The sequence below is a fragment of the Hippocampus bargibanti genome, linkage group LG22 (assembly GCF_051943395.1).
Source record: "Hippocampus bargibanti isolate YZ-2025 linkage group LG22, ASM5194339v1, whole genome shotgun sequence".
NCBI lineage: Eukaryota > Metazoa > Chordata > Actinopteri > Syngnathiformes > Syngnathidae > Hippocampus > Hippocampus bargibanti.
Window position 1 is genome coordinate 6,629,387 of NC_142755.1, and position 26,669 is coordinate 6,656,055.

Here is a 26,669-nt window from a genome sequence, read left to right on the forward strand (position 1 = left end):
TTGATGCTTGAAGAAGAGAGCCGAGTGAGCAATCCGTACGTACAAAAAACAAACAATACCCGACGGAGATGCAAAGTCACTTTGGATATCAAGCGATGCCATTTTATGGGAACTTTTAGCGTTCTGGTCACATGAATGGGAGAATGATTGTGAGCAACACTCCCCCAGTGTACAGTGTATAGCACAGGTGTCAAAGTCAAGGCCCGCGGGCCAAAATCCGGCCCACCACATCATTTTTTTCGGCCCGCGAAAGCAAATCAAACTTGTTAAATTCCATGATGATTGCTAAAATCTGAGCCAAAATTTCATATTTTTGGATGTCAACCACAATAAAAGTCATTATTCTTGACTTCAGATTTGAAAACGAGTTATTCATTAATTTGCTGTGTGCTCTTTATGTAATATTTGAAGGGATTTAAACATTCTAATGCAGGGGTCGGGAACCTTTTTGACTAAGAGAGCCATAAAAGTAAAATATTTAGAAATGTTTTTCAGCGAGAACCACACGCGCGCTCACATACAAGCGCTCGCGCATGCGCGGCCACTTTTCAACAAAATATCAGCATGTATTATTTAAAATAACTTTGTGATAGTACTCACCGTTAACATGGATGGTTTCCGTTCCTCGTGTTTGGTAAAAACCCAGGAAAACGATCGGAATGAAATTCAATTTGCCGGTCCAGAGGAGAAGTTACTGCTAGCTAGCCTGCACACGGCTCATAAGCTTCCACACTTGCTATCTGCAATCTACTACGTTAACATGGGGCTTGTTAAAATGTCACTGACATTCGACTGTTTCATCGATGGTATTGTTTCATTGCAAATTAGAATCAGAACATTTTCTCTCCTCTAATGCTCCGGTGCTTTCACGCTGAAGTGCACTAGTTGGGCGTGAAGTGCACTAGTTGGGCGTTTACCTGTTTCAACATGACGGCCACTATCATCCAATCAACATGGCGCTTTCTGCCATTCTAGGTCAGTGTCCTCCAATCAAAATGGTGCTTTCCGCCAACTGCAGCCCCAACGGGAAATGAACGACGAAAAAAACGACAATATGTACAGTAAAGTCTCGTTATATCGATATCAGATATATCGATAGTCCCGGTTATATCGATACTATTTCTATGCACGCACGGAGAAAATTACATGCAAACAGGGTCGGATATATCGATAGTCCCGGTTATATCGATATTTTTTCGGACTCCCTTGAATATCGATTTAACGAGACTTTCCTGTATTATAATATGTAATATTTATCGGCGAGCCATATGCAATCATCAAAAGAGCCATATATGGCTCGCGAGCCATAGGTTCCCGACCCCTGTTCTAATGGGTTCTCCAAATTCCTAACGGCCCTCGAGAGGAAACCATAACTACAATGTGGCCCGCGGCAAAAAATGACTTTGACACCCCTGGTGTACAGTGTACAAGTTGTGTCCATAATTTGTAAAATCACTTCAAATGACTTCTACTGAGCGTATTTTACAAAGATTCCACCGGATATAGCTATATTTTACGTTTTAAGACTTGCCCTGAATATTCAGGAAGTCTTGTTTTCAAGTTGATGACGATGCCTGGCGTGACGTCACATCTGGAACGCCCTTGACCGAGAAAGCAACACACAAGGCATTTTGGGTACTTTGGTCTGAAAACTTCGTGTTGATCCGTGTTGATGGCGAAATTAGAATGAAAACACATAAATAACGCGATGGTGAATTGTTGTGTGTTGCACCAAGACTACTATTTGATACTAGTTGACACAAATTCCTATCAGACAAATAAGCCTATTTCCAACGGAGCTTGGGCGCCATCTTGCGCATTTTTTGGGACGCTATATTGGAGTCCCGACGGCTCGAATTGACACGGAAGGATTTCTTTAATCGATTGCAAACATTTATGCTTTCCTCTTCAGAACTATTTGAATCATATTCATAACTGGATGACTAACAACAAAGCATTTTCTCTGAATCCGAAGCCATTGCTTTGATTCTAGAGCAAGGCAAAGACGTCTTGGTGTAACGTCACGAACAAGGGGGCGGGACCTTCTGAGACTCGCCATTCCGAGATCATTTTGGGACACTTTAACTCATTTTTATGATGTCGGTTAGGAAACAAAAATAAATGGTGTCCTTTAAGGGAGGGCAACGTCACCATGTACAATGCAGTTCAAAATAATAGCAGTGCAATGTGACTAACTAGAATATCCATGGTTTTTAGTGATGATAGAGAATAGACAGAAAACAAGTTATCATATTTACAAGTTTCATACTTAGAAGGCCCACAATGGAAGCACAGAAAATCTGGGATCAATCTGAGGTGAACAGACACAGTCTGTTAAACTGTCATCTTCATGTAGGAGATCTGGCCTTGGACTAATTTACGACTTGGTAAACTCTTTCACGGGAAGAGCTCATTTGCCAGGTGACAAATCTATCAGTCCATGGAAAGGACAACCAATTAAAATGTCTATGTTCTGTTGTTTTATAGTTGTTGGTGCATGGGACGTCCAGGGGTGTGGTATTCAAATTAAGAAGACTATGTTTTACTAATGTATCACTTAAATTTGCATATACTCTTAATACAGTAAAGTCTCGTTATATCGATATCGGATATATCGATAGTCCCGGTTATATCGATACTATTTCTATGCCCACACTGAGAAAATTACATGCAAACAGGGTCGGATATATCGACAGTCCCGGCTATATCGATATTTTTCGGACTCCCTTGAATATCGATATAACGAGACTTTACTGTATATAATTTGGCAGAGTCCTGCAGAAGTTGGGCAGCGGTCATAAATGGCACACTTCCTGTGTTCGGGCCTTTGTTCACAGTGTCCGACCGAACATCTCTGACAAGTATACAGTATTGTTATTATTACATGCCAGACAAGTTACCAGTCGATGCAGTAGATTCGCAGAAAACAAACAAGCCCCCGCATTCCTAATAGGCATGCTCCAAAGGCTGTGCAATTGGGCAAATAGTTCAAAGGGGGGTGTTCTAAAAAATAGCAGCGGTCTGTACAAACTCTAAACTATTTTGTATTTCCTAAAAAAAGGGTCGGATTTTGCAATCTAATAGAGTATTTCGTTGCATGACCACCATATTTTATAACTGCTTCACATCTGTGTGGCATAGAGTCAACCAACTCGTAGCAGCTTTCAGTTGTTATTTCACTCCATGATTGCTTAACAACATGCCATAATTCATTTACTTTTCTTGGTTTTGCTTCGCAAACAGCATTTTTTTATATCACTCCACAGGTACTCTGTTTGATTGAGATCTGGGGATTGGGTTGGCAACTCCATAACTTTAATTCTATAGGTTTGGAACCAAGATTTGGAACGCAAACTGATGTGTTTGGGGTCATGGTCTTATTGAAACACCCATTTCAAGGGCATATCCTCTTCAGCATAACCTCTTTAAGTACAGTAAAGTCTCGTTATATCGATATCGGATATATCGATAGTCCCGGTTATATCGATACTATTTCTATGCACGCACGGAGAAAATTACATGCAAACAGGGTCGGATATATCGATAGTCCCGGTTATATCGATATTTTTTCGGACTCCCTTGAATATCGATATAACGAGACTTTACTGTATCTTGAAATCCAAAAACTGATCCAAGATCCCTGATATGCGATGGATGGGCCTAACACTAGAGTAGGAGAATCATACCGAGACCATGATACTTGCTGAGGTTTCAATTCAGAGTTAAGGGGTCATCTCACAAACGGTCTATGGCTTCTGGACCCAAAAAGTACAGTTTTACTTTCACCAGTCTACAAAATGTTCCTCCATTTTTCTTTCGGCCAGTTGTAGTCTTTGGCGAATTGTAACCTCTTCTGAAAATGGAGTTTTATGGGGACCTGGTAACGGATTATTCTCATTTTAATGGTTTCTTATGGGAAATAAATGTTTGGCAGACAAACGTTTCGCCTTACACACACTTTCTGGGAATCCATTAAGTTTGTAAGCTGAGGTATCACTGTACTAAAAATCAGGGATATTCTAGTTAGTCACATTGCACTGCTATTATTTTGAAAAGCACTATCTAAATGACATCAATGACTCATTATTGTAGTGTCAACAGCAGCAGTTGCTGGTACACTGCCTGACAGAAAATAAATAAGACAAATCTCAGTGCAAGCTCCAAGTGGCACAGATGACTTCTTGATGTGCCTCCGACGCACCCGAGCGTCGTCGCATTTATCGCCATCCATGAAGCGTTTCCTGGCGGGCGGTTAAATACGAGCTTCTTTCGCCGCCGTCTCGATATCCAAACGGGCCCAGGCAGGGGGTTTCCCGTCGCCAAACGGCATTACGGCAAACGGTCCGATAGATTCAAGGGGAAGGCGAAGAAGGCGTTCCCCAAAAATTCAATTTCGTGGAAGGGATCCATCGTGCATGCTAAATGTCGGTTTCTTTTGATAGCTTCTTTCAAGTATCCACATGGAGCCGCCGTTTCTGGTTTCAGGCCTTACAAACCAATCAAACTATGACAGCGTTTGGCAAAGCTACAAACTTCAACGTGTTGTATCGTCTGAAAGATCAAACTACAGTAAAGTCTCGTTATATTGATATTCAAGGGAGTCCGAAAAAATATCGATATAACCGGGACTATCGATATATCCGACCCTGTTTGCATGTAATTTTCTCCGTGCGTGCATAGAAATAGTATCGATATAACCAGGACTATCGATATATCCGATATCGATATAACGAGACTTTACTGTATTTTACTTTGGGCAGAAAAAGCACTGCTCCTTAGCATCAAACTAAGGCTAACAACATGCTATGCTAACAACTAAATGCTGAAAAGCCATTTTCAACAAACCCATCAACCTGTGAGACTAATAAAGGCATATCCAATCCAATCACTCCCCAACCCCCCTTCGTACCGCAACAAGTCCGGTGGCCGGGTCGGCAGTCATGGCCTCGTTCTGGAAGGTGTTGGCCAGGACCAGCTGCTCCTCCTGATCGTCTTTTTCGGCACCGTCATCGTCCTCAAGTTCATCCAAACTCTGACCGGTGGGGACAGAAGGAGAATGAGGAACAATGAAAAAGAAATTGAAAGACCAGATTTTCCGGTATATAAGGCGATGCTCCGGCGCTAACAATTAGCCCACAAAGTTTGAAAATACAGAATTCATTGGAGGTGTGCCTTATACTCTGGTGCGCTTTATATGTGGGGAAAGTTTGAAAATACACCATTGGTTGGGGGTGCGCCTTATACTCCTGTGCGCCATAGATATGTGAAAAGTTTGAAAATAGAGCATTCATTGGGGGTGCACCTTACACTAGCAAATACACCATTCATTAGGGGTGCGCCTTATACTCGGGTGCGCCTTATATATTGAAATAGTTTAAAAATACACTTTATTGGGGGTCTGCCTTATATATGAGAAAAGTTTAAAAATACACAAATTGTGGGGGGTGCACCTTATATATGTGAAAAGTTTGAAAATAGAGCATTCATTGGGGGTGCACCTTATACTTGAAAATACACCATTCATTAGGGGTGCGCCTTATACTCGGGTGCGCCTTATATATTGAAATAGTTTAAAAATACACTTTATTGGGGGTCTGCCTTATATATGTGAAAAGTTTGAAAATAGAGCATTCATTGGGCGTGCACCTTATACTAGCAAATACACCATTTATTGGGAGTGCACCGTATATTCCGGTGCACCTTATATATAGGACATATTTGAAAATACACCATTCATTGGGGGTGAACCTTATGCTTGCAAATACCCCATTTATTGGGAGTGCACCGTATATTCCGGTGCACCTTATATATAGGACATATTTGAAAATACACCATTCACTGGGGGTGTGCCTTATACTCCGGTGCGCCTTGTATATAGGAAAGGTTTTAAAATATAGCATTCATTGGGGGTGTGCCTTATACTTGAAAATACACCATTCATTGGGGGTGTGCCTTATACTCTGGTGCATCTTATATATGGGATACGTTTGAAAATAAACCATTCATTTGGGGTGCGCCTTATACTCCGGTGCGCCTTGTACACCAGAAAATATGGTAACCGCCGATTGATTGATTAAAGGACAACCGACGTCTCCGGACAAGTTGTGTCCATAATTGGTAAAATGGCTTCAAATGACTTTTACTGAGCGTATTTTAATAAGATTCCACCGCATATAGCTATATTTTACGTTTTAAGACTCGCACTGAACATTCAGGAAGTCTTGTTTTTGAGTTGGTGACGAGTCCGTACGTGACGTCACTAAAGGACCTCCCACTGACCGTAAAAAAGACGCAATGTAGCGTCCTTCCATCACGTCAATGTATTTTGCTCTACTGTTTGGTTTGAAAACCTTGTGTTGCACCAAAAAGCCACCAGAAGAGGGAGTCCAAGCTCCATGGAAGGAATTTATCAGCCTGTGGAAACGGGCTGATTCATTCCTCACAACAGTGGTGGCCATTTTTGGGTGCGACATCCCCCCCCCCCCCCCCCCCCCCCCCCCCCCCGCCCGTTTGCCTCAAAATGACACGGAAGAAATTCTTTAATCGATTGCAAACATGTGTGCTTTCCTCTTCAGAATGATTTGAATCATATTCATAACTGGATGTGTAAAAAGAAGGCATATTCTCCGAATCTGAAGCCATTGTTTTGATTCTTCGTCTTGGCGTGACGTCACAAACTGGGGGCGGGACTTTCTGAAAATGCCCAATTCGCAGCTCAATTTTTTGCAGATTTTTGACACTTTAAGTAATTTTTATTGGTGTTTTGCATTTGAATAAAAATATCATACTGCGTGTTTTGGGTATTTTAGATGCTATAAAACGTTTTTCTGATGTCAGTTAAGAAACAAAAAAGTGACGTCGGTTGTCCTTTAACTGTTTAAAATGTATCCTTTCCTGTTTCACTTTAACAGGGACAACAGAAAAAAATGCACTCACTGAACAGGCTAAAAATAGTAGCATCTTGGGAATGAAGTCATTTGTGAGGCCTTTCCTGAAAAATCATTTCGTATTTTTCCTTGGGGGGGTGATGGTGGTGGTGGGGGGTTTAAGGATCCAAGCTCATTTCCCAACTTCACGTCTTGAAGCTCCTGGTGCCAGACCACCAAAGCGCTCCATTGCTTCAAAGTTGCCTTTGGATGGAGTCGAGACTCCAAAATGGCCGCTCACCATCTAAGTAAGGGATCTTTTCCCCAGTGCGGTTCTGAACGCAAAGTTATGATGGATTGTATCTGAAAATTGATCCTACGATCAGGCCCGGAGTTCACTCGCGAGGAAAGACCCGAAGGCTATGACACGGCTTGACTTAAGTGGGCGCCGGATAGACTCCGCTTGCTTCCTGTTTACCAAAAGCAGTCAGTGATCCAAAGCCTCAACCGATTGTTTACGTCAGTGTAAAAAGCATCCGGGATGAATCCTCGCGCAAGTTCATTTTATTTTATTTTTTTGCTTGGTTGGGAGGCAAATGTCAAGTGCGGTTTGATCACAGAAGGCTACAAGTAGTCTTGGACCAGAACCAGCGTATACGAGCAAACTATTTTAAGACTAGACGCCGGAGCGATGAACACGCATCACTACATCTGCTTCTAATAACCCCGAATGCTGTTGTTACATAAAGATCTCCATTTTGTTTTGGACGAGGGACAAAGAATTAAAAAAATCTGTCCGAGTGTTCCTTTATCGGCAACCGGTTGGAATGTTTGATCAGTTCCGGCTGTGACCCTCCGGCACTTCAGCAAAGGCTCGAGTGGATCTAAAGTCTTTGGTTCCTTGTCAGTCGACTTCCTTTCTGAGGATGGAATGCAGATCAAGGGAAGCGAAATTGCGCAAAGGGGGTCTGTCGGCTTGAAAGGAAGTGGTCCTGGGTTTTGTCTAACCTCTTATCTACTTTTCCCGTCATCCGTCCCATTCTCAAGGTTTTTTTTTTTTGTCTGTTTTGACCCCCCCCCCACACACACACACACACTAAGCACACAGCCCCGAGCTGTTAGCCAAACAGTTATTCGCTAACATTTTAGCCAGATGAGAAGCGGCCGAACCGGTTGGCTTTCTGGGAAGGATTAGACGAGCGGCGGAATGTAATGGACTTATTCAGTACCGCCCCCGACCCACTAATATGACCCGACGGCGTCCGGTGTCTTCGGAATGTCCACCTTTGCGTGTTTGAGTCACCTCACACAAATGTCAAGCATGCGTCACTTTTGGCCTCACTGAGCCAAGCCGCCTCCCCTTTGACCCCAAACATCCAATGAGTGAGCTCAGAACATTTCGGCGGCGGTGGTGGCGATCCCCTCAAGTTGGCCGAAAAGGGCACGGGGAATTTAGCCGTCCCCTAAAATGCCCGAGAAAGGAACAGGAAGTGATTTGATGAGCGATAATACTCGATTGTGGTCAGGACGAATCACCCTTTTTCTGTTTTAAAGATAGAAACTATTTACACAATTTTGGCATCCTCTAGTGGTCGGCGTAAGAATTACAGTCGTCACTGTACCGATTGTTAAAGGGGAATTTAATTATTTTGTCCCCTTTTTTTGCAGCATAGTGCAAAAGTAGTTCACTTCTATTGAACTCAAACATGTTGTGGTCAAGACGAATGACCTTTTTTCAGTCTTAAAGTATAGAAACTATCAACAAAACTTTGGCTCCCTCTAGTGGTCGGCGTAAAAATTACTGTAGTCACTCTAATGTTATAGGGCACAGGTGTCAAAGTCAAGGCCCGCGGGCCAAATCCGGCCCGCCACATCATTTTTTTTTCGGCCCGCGAAGGCAAATCAAACTTGTTAAATTCCATGATGTTTGCTAAAATCTGAGCCAAAATTTCATATTTTTGGATGTCAACCACAATAAAAGTCATTATTCTTGACTTCAGATTTGAAAACGAGTTATTCATTAATTTGCTGTGTGCTCTTTATGTAATATTTGAAGGGATTTAAACATTCTAATGGGTTCCCCAAATTCATAACGGCCCTCGAGAGGAAACCATAACTACAATGGAGAGAGTGGCTGCCTTTCCAGCAGCTCATGTATTTCGTTTTTCTACTTTCATTCCTTTCATCACTTTGCTGCTGTGAAATGTAAATTTCTCCACTGTGAGACTAATAAAGGCATATCCAATCCAATCCAATCCAATGTGGCCCGCGGCAAAAAATGACTGACACCCCTGTTATAGGGGAATTTAACTTCCCCCTCCCCTTTTTTGCAGCATAGTATACAAGTATGTAGTTCAGTTGTATTGAAATCAAACATACGCAACATTAGCATGTAATACAGTAAAGTCTGGTTATATCGATATTCAAGGGAGTCCGAAAAAATATCGATATAACCGGGACTATCGATATATCCGATATTGATATAACGAGACTTTACTGTATTTTAAACCAATTTGTCTTTTCACGTTTATTTAGTTAGAATTGTTTTTGACGCGATGACATCACAAGCCGGGTTTTCCCTTTGTTCTGTGGCGCAGTCGGAGAAAGTTTTCGCGCACCTCATTCGACCTGAAACGGCGGGCGTGGGCACGGCGCAACATGTGGAATGTTTTGGGCCAGAGAGCTTGCGCGAATCGGGCAGCAGAAACAGGTCGTGACGAGCTAGCAAACCACGCAAGCGGCCCAACCGGTCGGCTTTGCTGCATCACCCTGACATCGAGTCTTTTTTTACCCCCACCACAAGGAACCCCAATGCAGTTTCGAGCACAGATTTCACCCACGGCCGCTTTCAACCGCTTCATTTCATTTCCTGCATTGCCGGCGATGCTCCCGCGCTAACAAACAATTAGCCCGCATTAGCCCAAATGTGAAATAAATGCTTTGATTCGGCGCCCGGAAATTGAATAAGTGCTGGCTAACACATCAATCCGCTGTGGCCTTTTCAAACAAACTAATTAGCCACGGTGTCGCGGCTGCGTTTTAATAAAAAGGCGATTAAATGGAGGCCGGTGCATGAGGGGATTGGGGGGGGGGGGGGACCATAAAACGGTTCGATATTCACTTTAGCACTCGGAGAGATGCACTTTGACCCCCCCAGTCGAGTAGATCATTCACAGCTGCTTCAACAAACATGCTGGCATGTAAACAAACAACCATCTATTCAGTGCGCTGACCAATAATAACCCCTCGCCACCCTCTTACACCCCCACAATGACAAAAAAATAACATTAACTCATTCACTGCCATTCACAAATTCATTTGGCAATTCAAAATATGACAGACCACCATTCCTGAATTGGTTCGGGTTTGTTTTTTTTATGCTTGGGTGCTGATAAAGCGCTGGCAATGGCCTCTTGCAATGTTACTTCCCTTCCACAAGGGGGCAGCATTTCCTTTTTTTCCCCATGTTCGCGCTTTGTTCCAGCTTGAGCTGCTGTTCAAACCAATATGCATGTATTGCATTGTATTTTTTGCAGGGGGGGGGTGCCGATAAAGTGCTGGTCAGACCTCTGGCAATGTTTTTCCTTCCCACAAGGGGGCAGTATTTGTCATTTTGCCATGTTAGTGCTTTGTTACAGCTTCAGTTTATATCGTGCTTTAAGATATATAAATACATAAGTTGAGCTGCTGTAAAAGCGCTATATAAATCAATATGTATGTATTAGCTATCTATTTGCTAGCTGGCTAGCTTTCTATCTATTTCAGTTACTTCCAGGTTGAGTGAACGCTGGCGCGTGTGGCTGCCGCTGCTCACCCACAAAAAAACTAATCCTGTGACTGTAAAGTGACCTTGAGAGTTTTGAAAGGCGCTTATAAATGAAATGTATTATTATTATTATTATATATTGTATTTTGTACAGCCACCCTCATTTCAAGCCTGTATAACTCCAGACCCACATAATTTAGGAATTAAATGTTACTTTCTTATGAAAGAAGGGCATCTGTAAGGTTTCTAACGCCGTCTTGAATGATGACATGTCGTCCTAAAACGTAATATTCTGTGGGTCCTGTTATATGAGTGAAAATGACAAAAACCCTGGCACTGGATTGGACACATTTTTTTGCACATTGTCTGGGAGTGAATGAGTTAATTCATGGCATATTCCACAAAACGCAGTCACGTCATTTGAAACTCAACATTCGCCTGTTACTGTATTTTTTGGATTATATATATGTCGCTCCGGATTATAGGTCGCACCAGCCAAAAAATGCATAATTAAGAAGGAAAAAAACATATATAGGTCGCACTGGAGGATAAGTCGCATTTTTGGGGAAAATTTATTTGTGATAGAGAGGCGTTTGCGTTGCATGAAGCGGTAACACGAAGAAGGTCCTCCTGCTAAACCGTTTATATTCATCTCCTTGGCAACGACCTGGGCGTGGAGACGCAACTGCACCATTGACAAACCTCTCCCAGCGTGAACTCGTTCCTCCAACTGCGGCCACCTAGCTTTTCGCCCGCGATTAGCTTTTTTTTTTTGTTTCCTTCATTTCAGTAAGCGTAACCTCTGCTTTTCGCCAAGTTTTTCGCTCACTCCAAACTTTCTTTCTGCTGCTCGATTGCCGTTTTCGGCTGCATATGTCACTATCTGCAGCTTGTAAACTGCAGAATATGACTTTGTTTTCGGTGCCATTTTTATTCAGCCCTTCTCAGTTGTGTTTATAAATAACAGGTGTTACAGAAAAATCTGACCCTCCAGAAACCGCGACCGCAGGGACGACAGATTCTGACGGGTCACAGATTTCCCTGTAACACCTGTTATAGAAATGTGTAGGCTACTGTCTCTGCGCTCACAGATTTTGACGGCTCACGGATGTTTCAATACCACAATATCAGCACAGGCCTAGAGCGCGCTCTTGCGGTTTAATGTGAAAATAACGTGAAATGATATACAGTAATAAAAAAAAGCATATATAAGTCGCACCCCTGACCAAACTATGAAAAAAACTGCGATTTATAATCCGAAAAATACAGTACAGTAAAGTCTCGTTATATCGATATCGGATATATCGATAGTCCCGGTTATATCGATACTATTTCTATGCACGCACGGAGAAAATTACATGCAAACAGGGTTGGATATATCGATAGTCCCGGTTATATCGATACTATTTCTATGCACGCACGGAGAAAATTACATGCAAAAAGGGTTGGATATATCGATAGTCCCGGTTATATCGATATTTTTCGGACTCCCTTGAATATCGATATAACGAGACTTTACTGTATTTTTTTTTTTTTTACTTCAAGATGGCGCCGCGAGAGTGTCTGCCTTTCCAGCAGCTACTGTATTTTGTTTTTCTACTTCTTTCTTTCCTCTTCGTTTCATAACTTTGCTGCTGTGAAATGTAAATTTCTCCATTGCGAGACAAATGAAGCTACATCCAATCCAATCCCAAAGAAATATGATGACACATTATAAAAAAAATGACAAATGCTAAAATTTAGCCTGGGTTGTTAGCGGAGAGTATTTTACCGACTGCAATTTTTGTTAATCCTAAATTCTGGCATTATAGTAAAAAAAAAATAATTTCTAAGATTTTAAATGGCATAGCAATTCTGTTCACGTCTTTGATGAGAATTCTGCACCTCATCCGCTAAGCCGTACCAAAGTAGAGCAAGAGAGAACAATGGTTCACATTCCCTCCCCAGCCGGTGTATTGACGAGCCCGTAAAACATGTTTGAAGTCGGAGGCGGGGCCGAGTCTGTCTGCAGAAAAATTAATATCAAGAAACTAAAAAAAAAATGTCTACGCATGCCTGGCATGGCGCAGATTTCTTCTCGCTGATCGGCGAGCTGGAATCTGTGTGAAAAAAGGCTCCTGTTTGTTTGGATTACTGGGTTAGCGGCTTAGCTTACTGCCGCTTCCTTCCTTTTCTGATTTAGTTTGGATTCCTTTTGCTTAGCTCGAAGGCCAATTTATGCGGCGGATGAGGAATTCAGAAACAAAGGTCAACGCGGTGCAACCCCGTCAACCCCACCGGGTGATAAGAATGGCAAAAAATAAATAAAAAAAGTTGGGATAAGGGAGACCGAGCGAGTCCGCGTTAGCTTGGAGATCCTTGGAAGAAACCCAAACCCTCATCAGGCTGCGTGGGAGGAAAACAAAAGGCGACAGAGAAGGAATGTGCGCCCGAAAGGCCAAAAGCGCGGCTTAAGAAGACAAAGCTTAATTGTAAACGTGCGTTGGGAATGCCGAGGTTGATTTCAAAACAAGGTTTTGACGTACTCCGGGAAGTACGTACAGGAAGTGGAAAATCCACACGGAGTGGAAACGCCGCATTGTATCGGAATTTGTCGGGCTGTTGTCGCTTTGGATGTGGGTGAGATCGGTTCGTGCTATTGATCATCTGAACACAATCAGAGAATCTTCATTGGAAAACTATTGACAATTCATTCATTCATTCATTCATTCAGTTATGTATTGATGTATTTGTGTATTTATGTATTTGTGTATTGTGTATTTGTGTATTTAGCAGTGACGTGCAGTCAGGGGAGGTAGGTGAGGCAGTGCCTCACCTGTCATCATGCAAAGCTGTCATGGAAATATCAAATGAAAAAATAAATTAATTAAACAGACAAAAATAAATATATGTATTTAGTGATTTGTACGTTAAAGTTCTGGTCCATTTAACTTCACCGTTTTAGGATTTTTTTCAAAATCGTTGAATTTTCACATTTACCGTTCAAATACTAAGTAGAGACGAGCGGTGAGGCAGCAGCCGGCTGAGCCTCACCATGGATTGCGCAATCACCATGCTTAGTGTGCTGGCTTGCTCTGCAGTGAGACCGCATTGCATGTCGCTATTAAAGCGTTCAAACACGTTTAGTATATGAACTAAATTTCTACAGTTTAGCTGGTGTATATAATGTAGAGTCATTGTACATTAGAAACACTGTACAGTGAGACCTCAATTTACAAACACCTTATCTTACAAACTTTTCATCTTACAAACGTCAAATTTCTGAAAATTAAACCTTATAATAAGCACTATTTTCATAATACACACCCACCACGGCTGGCGGAGTGATCTTCGGCGGAAGCACACGACCGAACAGCACCAGAGGTTAAGTTACCAACAGTCCTTATGGAAGGTGACTCTCCTTCCATAAGCCATTAACGACCATCGAAAAGGTAAATAAAACTTTATTTTACAGCACAGTTTATTTCTTTAATTACAGTCCTCATGTAATGCGACTCTCTTTCCAAACAGCAATTCCCTTTGACCTCCAACACCATTCCATCAAGCCATCAATGACCATCACAAATGTAAATAATGTGACTTTATGATATAATGCAGTGTAGTTCTTTCATTACAATACAATAGTACATTTATTATACATAGAATAAGGTATGTTGTGTGTAGTTTTAAGGCTTATTTTGTTGAAAAGTATATTTTATGGAAACCCGGGAACGGATTATTCCCATTTTAATGGTTTCCTATGGGATTTTTTTTTTGAGATACACACTTTTCGCCTTACACACTCTGTCTGGGAATCAATTAAGTTCGTAAGTTGAGGTCTCACTGTACTACAGTGTTTATTTTGTTTTATTTTTATCAAAACGCTGTGCGTAGGTGAGGCAAACAGTTCTCCCGCCTCATGACAGGGGGTGCTTGTGATTCCAGAGATACTTCCGACTCCACGTGTGCAGAATAATAGAATTAGAGACAGAAAGCTACAGTTAGCAAGTCAAGTGCAACCCTGCAGTCATTTTTTTCGTGTTGCTTGGCCTCACTTTCAGAATGGAGGATTACATATCTAAATTGAAATAATTTTCTAACCTGGACTTTCAATCGAAGCAGGAGGTAATAATTAAAGGAAGACCAACACCGGAGCTAAAAGGTTTGCTTCAGACAACGGTACACAATAATAGCTCTTTTCAGGCGGACTGGTACACACGAAAAGGCTGGCTGTGTGGATGTCCAGCAAGAAACCGCCTTTTCTGCTTTTCCTGCCTTCTGTTCTCAACTTGTGACAATGTCTGGACTCAAATGGGATATTGCGACCTGAAAAATTTACAACGGAGCCTGATCAAAAATGAGCGAAGACTCAACAATGCTAAGGTAAAGGAGAACAGGGAGATTTTTTAAAAGATCTCATCAATGCCACCTGCTTCCTTGCCAAACAACAGCTGGCATTTCATGGAAATGATGAAAGTAAAGGCTCTGCTAATCGTGGCAACTATGTTGAACTATTCCATGCTTTCGCTGAGAAAGATGACAGGCTAGCGAGTCATTTTGGGACATGTATTTTCTAGCCTGTGAAACAGAATACAGAACGATTTAATTGAAGCAGTTGGTGATGTCATTAGAAATGACAATAAAAAGGAGATCGGCGCAGCCCCATTTGTTGCTGGAGAAGTCGATGAGATTGTTATTCTCAGCACTGAAAACATATAGTCGGAACAGGACTGATCAAGGACGACTTTCTTCACTGGCAGTGATCTCCGTTGAGACTTTTAAAACTGAAGAAAGATAAGGAAGGCTTCTACAAAGAAGTTATCAATGCCTTTCTTCAGAAGGAGCGGCGCATGGACTTCATTTACAAGTAAAGGTAACACGATAAAAAGGTTTTTTTTAATTATGTTTTTCTATGCTACAGTTTGTATATACAGTAAAGTCTCGTTATATCGATATTCAAGGGAGTCCGAAAAAATATCGATATAACCGGGACTATCGATATATCCGACCCTGCGCGCATGTAATTTTCTCCGTGCATGCATAGAAATAGTATCGATATAATCGGGACTATCGATATATCCGATATCGATATTGTGACGATCGCTCGAGTGCTAGGAGGCAGACCTCGAGCGACGGGCTTTTGGTGTTAGGGAAGGACCCGAAATACACGGCGTGACAGGCTTGGATGGATAAAGAGTCTTTACTGGAAACAGCATCAAATAATAACAAACAGGGATGAGTGAAGGAAGATAACTGAATGATAGCAGACCTGGCAACACGGACGTGGAAATGGCAATGACCAATAATACTCCGACGGAGACGGTAGTGAGCACGAGACAGATATAGTCAGAAGGCACCATCAGTGAAATGACAATCAGCTGTGGGAACCCAGGTGTACGATGATTGGAGGGGCCGTCTCCCAGGATTGGCGGAGGAGGTGACAGGAGGGGCGGGGCGCGCCCCGGATGGCAACGAGATGTGACAGATATAACGAGACTTTACTGTATAAAGAATGCTAACATGAAATTTTAAACAAAATATGTTAACTGTTGCCAATCAAATGGTGAATAAACTACTCTGTAGAGTTCATATGTTTGTAAATCTGACTATGATGACGTCAGTGCCTCACCAGCCATGAACCTCACCGCACGTCACTGTTATTTAGTCATAAAGTCATTTCGTTAGTTCTTCAGTTAGTCAGTCAGTTATTTATGTATTTATTTATTCATGTATGTATGCATGTGTGTGTGTGTGTGTGTGTGTGTGTGTGTGTGTGTGTGTGTGTGTGTGTGTGTGTGTGTGTGTGTGTGTGTGTGTGTGTGTGTGTGTGTGTGTGTGTGTGCATGTATGTATGCATGCATGCATGCATGTATGTATGTATGTATGTATGTATGTATGTATGTATGTATGTATGTATGTATGTATGTATTTATATCGTTACATCATTGCATCGTTGCTTCGTTGCTTCGTTACTTGGTTATTTCGTTATTTGTTATTAATTATTTCATTATTTTGTTACTTAGTCATTTTTTATTTATTTTTTTTATTTATTTATTTGTTTGTTTAATTATTTGTGTATTTATTTGTTGATGTATGTATTTATGTATGTATGTATTTATTTATTTATGTATTTATGTATTTAATTAATTTTTAGTTTTAGTTATTTAGCAATTAGTTAGTCATTTATTGTTGTGTTTATGTGTTTAGTTATTTGTTTATTTGTTTGTTAATTTATTTATTTATGTATTTGTGTTTATGTATTCATTTATGTATTCATTTATGTATTCATTTATATATGTATTAATATATGTATTCATGTATGTATTAATGCATGTATTCATGCATGTATTCATGTATTTATGTATTTAGGGTAAGAATGTGTCCACGAAGCCGGCCGGCAAAAGCAGCGAAGGCTCCGTCGTCCGGGCTTCGCAGTGGTCCCGGCGTTAGTCTGACTGACTGAACAGCAACAGAGCTTTAGTGTGCGCGCCACGCAAGCTTCGGCTGACGTCATGGCCCCCCCAGTTCAAAGCAGTTTTCGCCCGACTAGCAAGCCTCAAATTGATACAAAGGCGCTAATTTTGCACGAAAGGACGACAAGTCCAAATTTTCACTATTCGACAGTATGTTAGGCTTTTCAAGAAAATAACATTTATGAAGGTCTCGGAAGGCCACAAATCAACACCCTTGACACAATGTTCCCTGATGACTCGGGTTTTGTTGTTTCTTGCTCGGGTGCCGATAAAGTGCTGGTCAGACCTCTGCCAATGTCTTTTTCCTTTCCAGAAGGGAGCAGCATTTCCCCTTTTGTCTATGTTAGCGCTTTGTTCCAGCTTCAGGTTAAAGCGCTATATAAACCAATATGTATGTATTGCATTGTATTTTGTACAGCTGCCCTCATTTCAAGCTCAGATAACTCCAGACCCATATAACTTAGGAAATAACTGATGAAAGAAGAGCATCAAAGGTTTCTAATGCTGCGCTGAATGTTTATGTAGTCCTAAAACTCAATATTCTGTGGGTCCTGAAATATGAGTGAAAATGACAAAAACCCTGGCACTGGATTGGACACATTTTTTTTGCACATCGTCTGGCATTTTGTACAGCCGCCCCCATTTCAAGCTCAGATAACTCCAGACCCATATAATTTAGGTATTAACTGTTTCATCTGATGAAAGAAGTCAATCTAAAGTTTCTAACGCTGCATTGAATGTCCGAAACAAGGGCGCGGAAAAATCCTACCGGACCCTCCGCACCCTGCCCACCACCTTTTCCAGCTCCTCCCCTACCGAACCATGCGCACTAAATCCAGCAGACATTTAAACAGCTTCTTCATCCGTCGCCATTAACTCTCTAAACAGTAACCCAAATAGAACTGTATAGTGCCTCTTTGCAATTTTTTTTAATGATGATACTAGTGCAGCATGTTCTACCGGAGACAAATTCCTTGTGTGTTCTACATACTTGGCAATAAAGATTATTCCAATTCTGATTCTGTGGCTCCTGCAATTTGAGTGAGAAGTGACAAAAACCCTGGCACTGGAGTGGACACATTTTTTTTCACATAGTCTGGCGGTGAATGAGTTAAGGATGAGGTGACGAGCGGACATCTTTGCTTGCCTCACCATGGGAATTCCTCTCCACACACGTGTACAAAATGGCGTCCGTTTTGAGAAATGGCTACGAGCAGCTTGTTGTATTGAGCAAAGCGCTAAGAAGGCGTTGACGGCAGCATGCCCTTCATTAGCGCATTCTTAGGCCTCACTTTGAGCAAGCAGGAAACTATTTCGAACCTTTTTTTTATTTACAAGGGAAAGACGGGTAGTTCATCTTGTTGACTTTCACTTTCAGGTGTCCTGCTTACGTAAGACACGACAGAAGTGGCTCGGCAGAAGCCATTTTGCGAAACGCGACAACGTTCCAGTTGAAACGTGGACCTTTTGTTATACAGTAAAGTCTCGTTATATCGAAATTCAAGGGAGTCCGAAAAATATCGATATAACCGGGACTATCGATATATCCGACCCTGTTTGCGTGTAATTTTCTCCGTGCGTGCATAGAAATAGTATCGATATAACCGGGACTATCGATATATCCGATATCGATATAACGAGACTTTACTGTATCTTAAAATATTCGATCCAGTACACAAACTGTCAGTTGATTACGTTTTTTTTTGTGTCAAATCCGGATTACCATCGCTGGACAGCCTGGCTTTGTTCAGTGGAAAGGTCATATGCATATGTGGAACGGCCGCGGCTTGGAATTGAAGCGGATTTACAGTATGAGGGACAGGAGATGTGAGATAATGTATTTTTGTCAACGGATGCTACAGCTAGCTTTGTGTTTGCTTTCATCATTTAGCTTGTAGCAGACATGCACATTTCACAACGACATCCTTGATCCACTGGTGAAAAGGACACTTTGATCTTCTCCTGTTTCATCTAGAATGACTTCGTGCAACAAAGAGGGTGCAGAAAATGCTTACGATTGTCTGACTGTGTTTTTTTGTGTTGTTACATTATTTGTTATTTTGTTTTTTTGTTGTTGTTGTTGTTTTGACTTAGCGTCAGCGCAGAGCGCCGATACGTATGTGGAACTGTCCCGGCTTGGAATTGAAGCGGATTTACAATATGTGGGACAGGAGATGTGAGACAATCTCTTTTCATCAATCGATGCTACAGCTTTGTGTTTGCTTTCAACATTTAGCTTGTAGCAGATTTGTAGCACATTTCACCACGACGTCCTTTATCCACTGGTGAAAAGGACGCATTGTCATCGACAACTGCTTCATCCAACAAAGGTGCAGAAAATGCTGAAGATTGAATGACTGTCCCTTTGTAATAATAATAATAATACAATTCATTACTCTCAAGGACACTTTACAGTCACAGATTTCTTCTGCGGGTGAGCAGCGGTAGCCAAACGCGCCATCGTTCACTCAACCCGGAAATGACATAAAGTTAACAAATAATAATAATAACAAATAATATGACAACACAAAGACACAGAGAGTCATTCATTCTTCAGCACTTTCTGTACCCTCTTTGTGAAGCAGTTGTAGATGAAAGAGGAGCGGACCAAAGCGTCCTTTTCAGCAGTGGATCAGGGACAGTCATGGTGAAATGTACTTATCTGCGACAAGCTAAATGTATGAGGGCTAACACAAAGCTGTATGTAGCATCCATTGACGAAAAGAGATTGTCTCACATCTCCCGTCCCACATATTGTAAATCCGCTTCAATTCCAAGCCGCAACAGTTCCACATACATACCGGGGCTCTGCGCTGACGCTAAATCAAAACAACAACAACAAAACAACATCTACGACAAGCTAAATGTGTGTTTGTAGTATTATATTGTGTTGTTTTGACTTCAAAATCGCGCCGCGAGAGTGGGCTGCCTATACAGCATCTCCTGTATTTTGTTTTTCTACTTCTTCCTTCCCTTTCCTCTTCCTTACATCACTTTGCCACTGTGTGAAATGTCAATTTCTCCACTGCTAGACTAATTAAGGCTAATCCAATCCAATTATTATCAGACAGACGCCAAAGTGTCCTCATGATGACATATGAGTCAATTATTGTGGATTGAGTGTTATCTTTCTTTTTTTTTCGGAGGAGGAGGGCTAAAGTCTGCATGTGACGTATTCCGCCATGTCAACAAACGCTCCATCGAGTTGATCCTCACTCCGCTCCCCCCTTGCCCCCTTTTTCCTCTCTCCTTGGCCAACATCTGCAGGCTGCTTTCATTCCTTCAAACAACGGCGGCAGATTACCCCAGACACATGTATGGTAGGAATTTCGAGGTGGTGGGAGGGTGGGTATCGAGGAGGGGGCGGGGGGGCTGTAGGAACAACAGCTCCTCCCGGCCACAATTATTTATGGAGCCACAACACAAAAGGCTGGCGAGAAAGGCGTCCATCCACGCGAGCGAGTGCTCATAAACATAACAGAAAAGTGAAACTCAACTCCAAAGCGTTAACAATGCACTCAAAATGGTGTCGCAACACTCATTCACTGCCAGACGTGTCCACTCCAGTGCCAGGGTTTTTGTCATTTTCACTCAAATTCTAGTACTCACAGAATATTGAATTTTCGGACTACATAAACATTCAATTCAGCGCAAGATACCTTATACTGTCTTCTTTAATCAGAAAAAAACAGTTAATTCCTAAGTTATATGGGTCTGGAGTTATGTGAGCTTGAAATGGGGGCATATGTCCAAAATAACAATAAATAATAAATAACAATAATAATACATTTGCTATCTATTTGCTATCTAGCTGGCTACCTAGCTAGCTATCTGTTAGCTAGCTACCTAGATGGCTATCTATTTGCTAACCATTTGCTATCTATTTGCTATGTATTAGCTAGCTAGCTATGTAGCCGTCTATCTATTAGCTATATGGCTATCTAGCTAGTTCGCAAACTGTCTAGCTGGCTATCGATTGGCTAACTGTTAGCTAGCTATCTTTCTATTTGAGTTACTTCTGGGTTGAGTGAACGCTTGCGCACGTGGCTGCCGCTGCTCACCCTCAGAAAAACTTATCCTGTGACTCAAGTGACCTTGAGAGTTTTGAAAGACGCTTATAAATTGAATGTATTATTCTTATTACTATTTACAAAGCGCTAACATGAAAAAAAGGAGAAATGCTGCCGCCTTGTGGGAAAAAAAACATTACCAGACACCACTTTATCGGCACCCAAGCATGAAAAACCAATACCCAAACTCGGGAATTGCGCTCTCCGTCATATTTTCAATTCTTGAATACATTCGTGAATGGCTGTGAATGAGTTTATGGGATTTCTGCACGTGCAAGAAAATGGCGTCATTTCGGCATTTTTTTTTTACATGTTTGAGAGATAAACTGACCTCACTGGAGGGGATGCTAACGACACCCGTTGACCGCCTCTTCTCCCTCAGCTTCCTCTTCTCAATCTGCCCTTTGCCCTTCCTGGCGCTTGGCCCGCTGCTCTTCTTCTCTTTACTTTTACCACCCGACGACGGGCTTTCCCCCTCCAACTCGTCGCCCCCTTGCTGCGTTTCGTCTGTCGGGCGGCAGTTCCCGGATGAGCTACCTGCGGCTCCGGTGGCGGCGGCGATATCTCCGAGCATTTTAGCTCGCATTTTCTCCCGTTTGGCCTTCCATTCCTCCAGGAAGTCGGTGGTGGCGCTTGACTTGAAGCCGCCGGTGGCCATGCTCGATTTGACGTGTTAGTCCTCGTCGCTTTTTGACAACTTTCTTCTCCTCTACAGGAATGCGGCGTGCATTCCTTGAAGCCGGTGCCCCCCTCGAGCTAGCGGTGGGCAGAAAGTATGGCGGGGGGCGGGAGGGGCGCGAAGAAGAAACAAACACAAAATTATCCGCTCGTTCGAGGCAGTTTTGTTTGTTTTGTGAATGCGTTCAAAACAAGCGAACTTAACTCTTTACAAACATGACAACGGCACAAAATGAAAGCAACAAATTGCGTTGGGGGCATGGCGGCTGCTCACCTGCGTCAAGTCGCTAGTTTCCTCAAACTCAAACTCGCACACCGGAACTTCCGACCAGGTGCGCCCGACGCCTAATCGCCTGACTGAGTCTGTTTGCGCTGTGCGAACTCCCAGCAACTCGCCTTTGCCTTGCCGAGTCCGGAAAAGTCCGAAGGTTTCCGAGTTTTCCCGACATACCTCTGGCGAAACTCACTGCACCAGACTATCTTGTTTGTGACATTTACGGCCCGATAAAGCGATGGGAAATAAAATATCTCGTTTTTCACAAGAACGCGTGTAATAAAATGTTTGAATATGTGTCGTTTTAGTATATTATGTGTTAATAATTGAACAATGTTAAATTTCACGATTTGGTCGGGAGACTCCCGATTTTGACCACAATACTCTTAATAAATTGTAAGGTAAAAGAAAAGAAAATGTAAAACACAAATATGTTATACTAATTGAATGTATAAAACAACAATGAAAGCATTTTTGCGTTTTATTTCCTTTTAATTTACACTTTTGGAACGCTCACGTTATTTTAACACGCACCACACAGTCGCGAGTACGAAAACCTCCCGATTTTGAAATCTGAAACTTAATTTAGGAGAAAATCAGATGTGACAGGAATGTTTGAGTCATACGAACCGAGACACAACAAAGCCCCCCCCCCCCTGGTACCCCCTAAGCACCCAGCTAATCATTGTATTTCAGTGACTCACGATTCTCGGCATGAATGCGTCTTTTTAAAGCGCTAATTGTGCCTTTGCCATGCATTGAATGCGCACCCCGATTCAAAGAATCATTCAAATGTTTACTGAGGTCACCTAGAGCGCAATAAACGCAAGATGGTGAGAAATGACTCCATGTTCTGTTTTATATAAATACTTGGCAGATTTCAAAGTGGGAGCACTTGGGCTCAGTGGAACAACAATGAAAATTACCGAATGACGTTGCCCAAACCAACGATATTAAATATGGTACAATGTCTCCATCTTGTGGTCATATAGGAACATTGCACTTGCAATGGCTTGTAACTTCTTCGCCAACCGAGAAAAGCAACCAAGCGTAAAAATAAGAGGCAAACGCTTGTTTATAATACAGTAAAGTGTCGTTATATCGATATTCAAGGGAGTCCGAAAAATATCGATATAACCGGGACTATCGATATATCCGACCCTGACTGCATGTAATTTTCTCCGTGCATGCATAGAAATAGTATCGATATAACCGGGATTATCGATATATCCGATATCGATATAACGAGACTTTACTGTAATACATTCCATTTATAAGCGCCTTTGAAATCTCTCAAGGTCACTTTACAACCACAGGATACGTTTTTCTGCGGGTGAGCAGCGGCAGGCACACGCGCCAGCGTTCACTCAACCCGGAAGTAACTCAAATAAGATAGAAAGCTCGCTAGCTAATTCGATATACGTAATTTAAAAAAGATTGTTTTGTATACGTTTGGAGAAAAGGACTGAAAAGAAAATTTGATATTCCATGTACATATAAGAATAAAAAAAATAGTCCCACAATGAGGAAATTTACATATATCCACAAAAAAGAAAGAAAAAAAAGAGCGAGACGTGAATTTTACAATGTACAAGTTTATTTTTAATGAACTCTTCAGTGGTTGGTAGTCACAGCACATCTTGCATGTATTAAGCCACACACTTATTTTACAAGAAAAAAAGAATAAAATAAAACTTAACCAGAGTAGATGTCATCATTCTCACCATCAGTCTATTTGCAGTGACTTTTCCTTTTTTTCTCATTTTTGACTAAAATATAATTCATCATAAGAAGGCCACTGAAATGCATAAAAGTTGGCGTGGAATATTTCAACGGCGTATTTTGGACTCGCGGCATCGACAGTGCACGTAGACTTTTGTGGGGGGAAAAAAAGTGGGCTAAGCTTTTTTTGGGTTATAATACTACAGCAAAAAAAAAAACAAAAAAAAAAAACGGGTAAGTGAACTCAAAGAAAGTAAAATGCAGTCAAGCCGTTTTTTTTAATCACATTCTTTGATTAAGAAAAAACAACACAAAACACTGTCGGCAGTCCCACTTTGAAACCTGAAACACATTTTGCATTCTTGATTAAAGAAAAAAAAATTGAAAGAAAAAGACACCTTGTTTGTCCTGTGTAGAATTGGTATACTTTTAATCGTAACAGACTCAGCGTGTGCCCATTTCAAACATACAGTCTTGCGTATGTGTATATACATATATAAATATATATTTATATGCACATATGCACACACACCTTCACTCAGTACCTCCTAAAATAAGGTGGCAAATACAGAGTATAAACCAAGCTAACACTACAAGTCAAAAAACAAAAAGGGGGGGAAAAAATGGATGAAAAGTGACACATTCGACTAAACCAAGTGTTGTCATTAAAGCATAAAACAACCCCAAAAAAATCTAATAATGCATATTGCACATTCAGTGAAAGCTTAAATTCCACCTGGTACGCCTCGAGATCTATTTTCTTTTATTTCCTTTCCTGTTTATTTTTTTCCTCTCAGAGGTCAAATGAAAAAACGGGGGGGGTCACGGGTGAGTGCACGGTGTGAGATTTAAAAAAAAAAAAAAAAAAAAAAAAAAACAGGAAGTGGCACTTTTTAAAGGGGGAAAAAGGACACAGCACACTTACAACACAGGAGCAAGTCAATGGTGGCGTGGCACAAATTCAATCAGGTGTTATTGGAATAGCAATAATAATAATAATAATAACAATAATAATAATAATAAATCCTCAAGAGCGGTCCTCTTTATGTACAACTAAGGCTTACTGGTTAAATAGATGTCGGGCTTGTAAACGGTGGGGATCGGGCCAAAAAAATGTTTGATGATGTCTCTTGCAATTGGAGCTATATGTGCAATTCCATTAGTCACTGCCAGATGGTGCTAGAGAGGTGCAGGCGGGTGGGCAGTGGTGGTTGGTTGGTTGGGGATGATGGCGGCCATGGCAGTTGCTTGCTTTACTTGGAAAGCTTGCTGATGACTCGAATGAGCGCGCCGTTCTCGTCTTTTAGCCTCTGGTTGTCCGCTTTTAAGTCGGGGAGCGTCTAGGTAGGGGAAAAAAAAAAAACGACAAAAAAAAAGGTTGAGATAGGTCGGGAAGGCGATGCGATGGAAAAAAAAACAGGATGCTCACGGCAAATTATTAGAAAAATTTGAAAAAAATATACCAACTTCCATTCCGACCAAACGGTCGTAAGTCAAAATGGTCGTAAGTCGAAATCCATTCAAAATGTTGAATAGAGACTATGAAGCTAAATAATAATACATTTCATTTCTAAGCGCCTTTCAAAACTCTCAAGGACACTTTACATTCACAGGATATTTTTTTCTGCGGGTGAGCAGTGGCAGCCACACGCGCCAGCGTTCACTCAACCCGGAAGCAAACTCCCCCGCGCTAGTGCCATTACACGGTCGATTGCTGTGCGAGTGTGAGATGCTGGCTGGCCAAAATTGTCGTACGTGTTGCTGGCGTGTTCGCGCGTTGCGGTGCCAGGCGTAGAATTAAAAAAAATGTAAATGGGGTATGGAGGTCATGGTTGTAAGTACGGGTGATCGTAAGTCGAGCTGGTCGTAAGTTGGATGTTCCCTGTATATAGGTATATTTATATATCGTTGGATGTCACCTGTATATAGGTATATTGATATATATTTATATATCTATATACACAGGTAACATCCGACTTACGACCAGCTCAACTTACGACCATGACCTCCAGACGCCATTTTAAAAATTTTAATTCTACGCCTGGCACCGCAGGCCGGCAACGCGCTAGGACAATATTGGCCAGGCAGCCAGCATCTCACTCTCGGACAGCAATCAACCATGTGATGGCACCAGAGGGGCGGAGTTTGCGAGTCATTTAGCCTCCGAGTCGCTATTCAACATTTTGAATGGATTTCGACTTCAGACCACTTGGACTTACGACCGTTTGGTTGGAAAACAACTCGTAAGTCAGTTGTTACCTAGATATAGCAAAAAATAAATAAATCATGCATGGCAAAGAGCGTCCGACAATGGGTTTGGGCGGGGGGGGGGGGGGGGGGGGGGGAAATCGCCACGTCATGCAAACTCAAAGACATTCAAACTAGAAACTACACAAGTTGGCTTTCCTTTGTAGGCACGTTTCAAGTGCCAACCATGTTGGAATGTGCCAACAAAGCAAAGTGTTCACACAAAGGGGGTTGTCGGGGGTCTTCCCACACCCACCAACAACTAAAGGGAGGTGAAAAGCAGTCCAGCACCTGTGGGTGAGGGCGGGGCATGAATAGGTGGTGTGGGGGTAGTGGGGGAGGGGTTGGCTAAGAGGGTCGCATAGGTGAAAAGGAGGACGTCCGAGGTTGACGGCGGGCGGCTGGTTACGGGCGGCCTTGCGAGAGCTTCGCCACCACGCGGGCCAGCGCCCTGTTCTCGGCCTGCAGTCGCTCCTTAACATGACGCAGAGCGTGAACCTGCTTTACCTGGGGGAGGGTCTACAAGGGGGTGGGGGTGTTATATAGCAACCCAAAAAAAAAAAAAAAACCAGCAAGAAATGTGCAGAAAAAGGA

The 26,669-nt window shown here is 42.0% G+C and overlaps 2 protein-coding genes across 4 annotated transcripts in view; both read right to left on the bottom strand.

The window, feature by feature from the left end:
• Positions 1-22,259, bottom strand: part of pawr (PRKC, apoptosis, WT1, regulator) — a 29,967-nt gene extending 7,708 nt beyond the window's left edge. The window contains exons 1-3 of the mRNA XM_088989035.1: positions 22,107-22,259; positions 21,486-21,910; positions 4,910-5,032 (exon numbers count right to left, since the gene is read on the bottom strand). Coding sequence (XP_088845161.1) covers positions 4,910-5,032; positions 21,486-21,812 — 450 coding nt within the window. The 5' untranslated portion in view covers positions 21,813-21,910; positions 22,107-22,259. The remainder of the gene's footprint in view (positions 1-4,909; positions 5,033-21,485; positions 21,911-22,106) is intronic.
• Positions 22,260-23,681: 1,422 nt separating this feature from the next.
• The window catches only part of ppp1r12a (protein phosphatase 1, regulatory subunit 12A), a 47,114-nt gene continuing 44,126 nt past the window's right edge, over positions 23,682-26,669 (bottom strand). The window contains exon 26 of one of the 3 annotated variants that reach the window (XM_088989314.1): positions 23,682-25,168. In XM_088989314.1, coding sequence (XP_088845440.1) covers positions 25,082-25,168 — 87 coding nt within the window. In that variant the 3' untranslated portion in view covers positions 23,682-25,081. Of the gene's footprint in view, positions 25,169-26,347; positions 26,595-26,669 lie in introns of those variants that run through there. The other 2 variants (XM_088989315.1, XM_088989313.1) reach the window with 2 other exon arrangements.